The 5,800-nt window shown below is 50.2% G+C and overlaps 3 protein-coding genes across 3 annotated transcripts in view; 2 read left to right on the top strand and 1 right to left on the bottom strand.

The window, feature by feature from the left end:
* ACA1_109470 (thioredoxin) overlaps positions 1-129 on the top strand; it is a gene marked incomplete at both ends in the record, with an annotated part of 1,217 nt that extends 1,088 nt beyond the window's left edge. Inside the window, one exon of the mRNA XM_004351043.1 lies at positions 38-129. Coding sequence (XP_004351095.1) covers positions 38-129 — 92 coding nt within the window. The remainder of the gene's footprint in view (positions 1-37) is intronic.
* Positions 130-2,900: 2,771 nt separating this feature from the next.
* ACA1_109580 (uncharacterized protein) lies at positions 2,901-3,467 on the bottom strand (the record flags this gene model as incomplete). The annotated part of the gene is made up of 3 exons (XM_004351045.1): positions 2,901-2,980; positions 3,208-3,304; positions 3,396-3,467. 3 exons carry the CDS (start codon positions 3,465-3,467, stop codon positions 2,901-2,903), a joined length of 249 nt encoding a protein of 82 aa, XP_004351097.1.
* Positions 3,468-4,999: 1,532 nt separating this feature from the next.
* On the top strand, positions 5,000-5,582 carry ACA1_109590 (uncharacterized protein; the record flags this gene model as incomplete). The annotated part of the gene is made up of 3 exons (XM_004367726.1): positions 5,000-5,033; positions 5,164-5,309; positions 5,472-5,582. 3 exons carry the CDS (start codon positions 5,000-5,002, stop codon positions 5,580-5,582), a joined length of 291 nt encoding a protein of 96 aa, XP_004367783.1.
* Between the last annotated feature and the right edge of the window lie 218 nt (positions 5,583-5,800).

The following is a 5,800-nucleotide window of genomic DNA, read 5'->3' on the forward strand; positions in this document are numbered from 1 at the left end:
CAAAGCGCACTGTTTACATGCTGCCTATTACGGGCAGGCAGGAGGCCCTCGGCCCGCAACGTCGCCGCCGTGAGGTGGGCCAAGCTCACCAGCGCCGCCTCCCTCGTCACTGGGCTGCATGCACGATGAAAGAACGAACGCGGGGAAGCTCCACTAGCCCCGCCCTGCGCCTTACGCCTCCGCCCCCCAAGAGAAACGCGCGGGGGCCATTCAGATACGTACCGGCACCACGCATGCGCACTCCCCTCGGTGACCGGCTCCGGAAGCCCAGCGTTAGAGTCGAGGGGAAGTCTTGCCTTTGTCCGGAGAAGAAGTAGTACGGTGGCGTGATCGTGGTGATTCGCGATGGGTGGTTTTCTTCGCCTGCAGTTGTTGGCCAACAAGGAATGTTGCTCTCTTAAGGGACCAGTCTTCTTCTCTTCACTCATTTCGAGGAAGCCGATCAGCCGCTCGACCTGCCACCTTACCATCGCCTGTCACACACACACCATTAGCTCCACGCACCACATCATTGATGAACGGCCGCCAAGTACGTACGTCGGGTGGACGGAGCGCGGGGCCGGCGGGGGAGGACGGCGTACTGGTACTGGCGTGGGGTGATGAAGGCGATATCTATGGGCGGGCGCCATGTGTTTGGCTATCTGCCGCACGCAGGGCTTTGATCAGCCCGCCGGCGTCCGTGGCATCGCTGGCACATCTCAGACGTCCTGCGGCGGCGCGTGTTGTGTTAGTGTGCCACCGGCGCTCCAGTGAGGCGGACGTGTGGTCAGCAGAAAGATCCTGGGCAGCTTCTGTGCGGGGCCTGCTGAATATTGAAGCAGGAGGAGTGCACTTCTCCTTGCCCGCACCAACCCTTGGTGTTAGAAGAGTGGTGTTGGGCTTCTTTTGTTGTTTTCCACGATCCCTTCTTCCCAACCGTCTTCCTTACTGCTCGAGGTCTTCTTCTTCTGTCCTTCATCCCATTCTAGGCGTGCCTCACATCACTGGTAGAAAATAAGAGTGGGTGTTTACTGGATTTCGCTCACTTTGGACCCTCCTGAGCTTTTGGGTATACTTATCCGTTTGCCTAAAGTGGTGGGCAGCCCCGGTCGCTACCCACTTCGGTTGGTGAGCCTTGTTCAGCACTTGTTCACGTGGGTGGACTCACCAAATTGTCACGAAAGATGCACATGAAAAGAACCAGCATAAACATGTCTGAGAAATGGGGCTATTGAAAAAACCCATCAATACAGTCCTAGCACTCCTTGCTCATCGCTCACTGCTGTTCTCGTTCAGGTCGTCGATCCTCTTGCTCTGTGTTGGTGGTCATATGAGAGGTTGCTTTCAAATGATCATCCACGCACAGCGCGAGTACCATGTTGCGCTTGGTTTGTTTGCCTGCCCACTGCCCACCTGCCTGCTGCCACCATAGACAAGGGAAGAGATGTGCAGCACCTTCATCTTCACTGCAGACCATGACTTCATTGTCTACAATCAGCCTCATTGCTTGGAGGTTGAAGATTTCATGTCTGTTGTCTTGTGGATCAGGGCAGAGATGGATTCAACATACAATTGTCCACTTGACACCATCAAAGGGGAGTGTGGATGGCCCTGCATGTAGAACCATGGCAGATTGGGCAGATCTGGCAACAGCTCCCCAAGCAAAAGCTCTGCCCAGCTCATCCTGGAGCCATCACTCCCCTCAACAGTTAGAAAGCGTAGGATCTTACCTACCACAATCTCAGTCATGGCCTTGTTGCCACCCACAAACTATTGAACAATCAAAGACTCAACAAAACATACCTCATGCTGCTCCTCCAGAACACACCACACAACACTGTGCCCCAAGTGCAGCCAGTGTCCAAAGTAGAAGCTTTTCCTTCCTCAAACCCACCTTCCATTTGCACTTCATCGCCAGGTCAAGGTTCCTCTTGCAGTGGCCAGTGATGTTGTTCACCAACGTCCCCTTGCCTGAGAGTATGTTGCTGTCTTGTGCTTTTTGTTGTCATCATGCCCAGGGACATGCAAACTGGAGAACCATGTCTTGTTTGTGTGTCTGAAGGAAGAGATGAGAAAAAGTTGATGCAAAGGGGAAGTGGTGTACCTTGATGAGTACATCTCTCTTGTTTGCTTGCTGGTTTGTTCATTGGCACATCATCTTAGCTGAGAGGAGTCTCTGCTTGAACAGTGCAGTGTCCTGGAACCATACCAGTCCTAGAAAACAGACAAGCTCACCCCAGTGCTTGCAGGTCTTGAAGTTGGGAAAGCAGAAGCTTAGGGGATTGTCCTTGTCAAGTATGATCTCCTCCTGTGATCCCTTGCCATCTGTGGCCTGACTGGCAGCCTTCAAAGGTCACACTCAGCTGTTCTTCTTCCACTTCCTCTTGCTGCTTGTTCTCCTGAAACTCAGCCTACAACCTTACAATGAGAACATCAAACTCTTCCACTTGGTGGTGAGGGTGTGTAGCTCAGCCAGGTTGGCCTCTGTAGGCGCATCTAATCACAGTGGGTCAACAATGTCATCATGAAGACACCATGACTTGAGCTCACTGTTGGTGACAAGCCCTTCAAGCCCATTAGCAGTACAACCTCTGCAATCTGCACAAAGCTCTCCATCTCACCACCCATGAGACCAGCTACCACCAACCTGCCCTGCATGCATAAATGTACATGTGAGCAATAAAGAGATGAGAGAAACCTTGCTCAACCCTTAGACACACACACATTAGGTTGAGACAACAATTGATGGGTATGAGGTTCTCCTCAAGCTCTGCCTCACCTGCTACATCTTCATCATTGTCAACCATCAAGTCTTCTTCATTGGTGGTGAGCTCCATGTTCTCTCTCTCTCTCTCTCTCAAATCATTGGCAACCAGGTCGCCTGGTACCACATTAATGTTGTCACCACATTTGTCCTCACTCTAGCCAGCCTTGTTGTCTCCATCCTTGCTCTTGCCAGCCTTGTTGTCTCTGTCCTTGTCCTTTACTGCCCTTGTTGATGCTGCAGAAAGAACAGAAATGAGAAAGGTAATACCTTTGTATGTTGGCCGTACCTGGCTGGCAGCTAAGCATTGTTTGTGTCATTTTGTCCTTGCATGCCTCCAGACATTGCCACCATGACTGGAGTTGCACACTGAGCACCAGTTCTTCCTATCTGGTTGCTCCATGGGTGGTGTGTGTTCCCCCCCAGGTGAACAGTTATTTATTAAATAAGGGTTGAAAGGAGACCAGTGGTGTAGCCCAGGGGTAACACTGTCCCAAAGAAGAGTGCGTTCCTCAACTTGAAGTAGCCTTCATCACAGAGCAACTCCACTTTGCCCCAGAACTGTGCACAACAATGAGAAAGAGGGGTGAGCTTCTTGGAAGAAGTAGATGGCCTCCTCACACATCAGTAGGCTGCACCATGCCCACAGCACCTTGCCATCAGTCATTTGCACAACAAGGCTCTGCAGCATGTAGTGCCACTCCCACTTGAGGGTGTAGGCCATCACCTTCCCCTCCAGGCAATTAGTGAAGTTTGTGAGTGTGGGGGAATGGGCCAACTTGAATGTTGCCTTCGCCAGAAGCTTGAGCTGAGTAGGTTCAGGTTGTTCCTGAGCATTGAACACCACCTGGACATCAGGAGGCACAGTCTCTTCAGCATTGGGGCAGTGTAAGGTCAATGATGGGTGGTGATTCAGGCTGCACCTCCTCAGCACTGAATAAAGTGGCAGTTAGCCCATGTTTGCTTCAAGGATGGATAGAAGACATACCTTTCCATTCCCCTGCGCCTTGCATGCTCACACCTGCGCCTCTCCTTGTTCTTCAGTGCCTTTTCTGCATAAGATACCATTTCCTAATACATATCACTTGACTGCATTGAGGAGGACACCAGGTAATGTTGATGCTGGAAGGCCAAGGTACTTGGTGAACATATGTCAGTAGAGGGAGTCAATCACCTTGGGCAGGTCATCAGTGTAACATCCCCATTGAAACCTGTACTGTTGCCCACTGATGCTCCACTTTCAATGTTGACATGACAGAACATTATGGACTTACTTGGAGGGATTCTTCTTGGGCTTCTTACATCTGCATGGTCTTGTCTGCCATGTAGGAGTGAGGTTGTAGCACTCTACATCTGGGGTCCTGCATTTGCAACACAAGCAACCAGTTGTTAAGGTGAGTTTCAGTGTCTTTGGGTAGCTGGGCAGGACAGGTGTGCCTTTGCTGCCTTTGTGGTGCTTCAGGTACCTGCAATGACAATAATGGCATCATGTTTGTGGAAGATGCCTCAGAGAGTCAAGCAGTTTGAAAGGTGGGTTGTGGAAATACAAAGGTTTATTCACTGGACATCAGAGTCACTTTCATCAGAAACAAAAGCAAATGGGTCATCCTGCTCATGAGTGGGACAGCAGCAAGGCATAAGAACATGGTCATAGAGTAGAGGTGCTGCCTTCTCTGCATGCGCCTCTTCTTCAGATGCTTCTGCAATTCAGGGCAGTAGGTCATTGACTTGGCTGCAGATGAGTTGGCCTTCATGTTGCCCCACTTCTTGGTGATCCACCTTCTCTTGACCACAGGATCTCATCACCACTTCCTTGCATTGTCCTGTGTTGCATCCCAGGATTGGTGGTCAGAGGAGAGGAAGGAGGAGTAGCTTTGATGAGTACAGCATGTTACCAAGCAGATTTGCCTTGCCAAGTTGGGATCTGGTGTGAGAGTACCTGCACTCCAAAAGGCACAGTGGATCTTGCCATCACAGTCAGTGATGATGGAAGTCACACTCCACCCATCAACAGCTAATCTGTGACCCATTTCAAAGGCAGCTGTGTAGCCACCACCTGTTCACAGTGGTAGTGGACTTTAATTTCACTCCAATGAAACCAGGCGTTTTACATTAATTTTTACAGTGTCACATGCTTTTGTTGTGGTTTCTCCATCTTTTATGCCACAGGCACAGCCACACAGACCAAGACAAAGCAGGAGTGACCAAGACAACATGTAGTTGTACCCATTTCAATCATTTTGTCTCAACAAGAAGATGGCGAAGAGCAGCAGCAAACCCTACTTCAACAGTACATGATTGGGGGGGGGCGATGCTGATGATGTGGGGTTATATAAAAATGTGCCACAATCATATTACCTTGTTCAAATGATTCAACTTGCTCACTTGTGTCCTCACTTTTTGTGTACCAACAACAACAGAGGTGTTTCAGTACCACTTTCACACTGTAAGCCTGGTGAAAGATGAACAAGTCAAGCCATTCCACAGTGTCATGTCCCTTGCACGCCTCATCATTGCATTGGTGGACCTAGCACAGGAGCTGCCTGGAGGTAAGCTTGTGTCTCAAGTGCCAACCAACAAGTTGGGGCAGAAACTCTCAATGCTGAGCATTCAGTTGCTCACACGCCTGTCTTGTTGCTACCCAGTGCATGCATCTTCTGCCTCTGATGTATGTATGTCAGCACACTCCTTCACTAACAACACAACTGCTCATACTTGGCTGGCACAGCATAACTTTGAGATTGACAGCAAACAGGACTGGGAGGTTTGGCCACAGGCCAAGAAGAGCACTGCAAGGCTGAACTTGCTGCTCTACATTGCTTGGCGGTACCTGGTATAGGCCACACACTACCTGCTTGTCATGTGACTTTACTCTTGCTGAACCAAATCATTAATCACACATTTGTGGTGGCAGGGCAGTCCATGCAGCACACTGGTGAAATCAGTCATTCTAATCCAATGCATGTTGGATTGTCTGCAGACCTCTTTGAAGCTCATGCTGCCTTGACTGCATCTTCCCAGCCCAACTGCGACCTGATGATTTTTGATGCCCTTACA

Source organism: Acanthamoeba castellanii (genome assembly GCF_000313135.1).
Source record: "Acanthamoeba castellanii str. Neff unplaced genomic scaffold scf7180000084662, whole genome shotgun sequence".
Lineage (NCBI taxonomy): Eukaryota > Discosea > Longamoebia > Acanthamoebidae > Acanthamoeba > Acanthamoeba castellanii.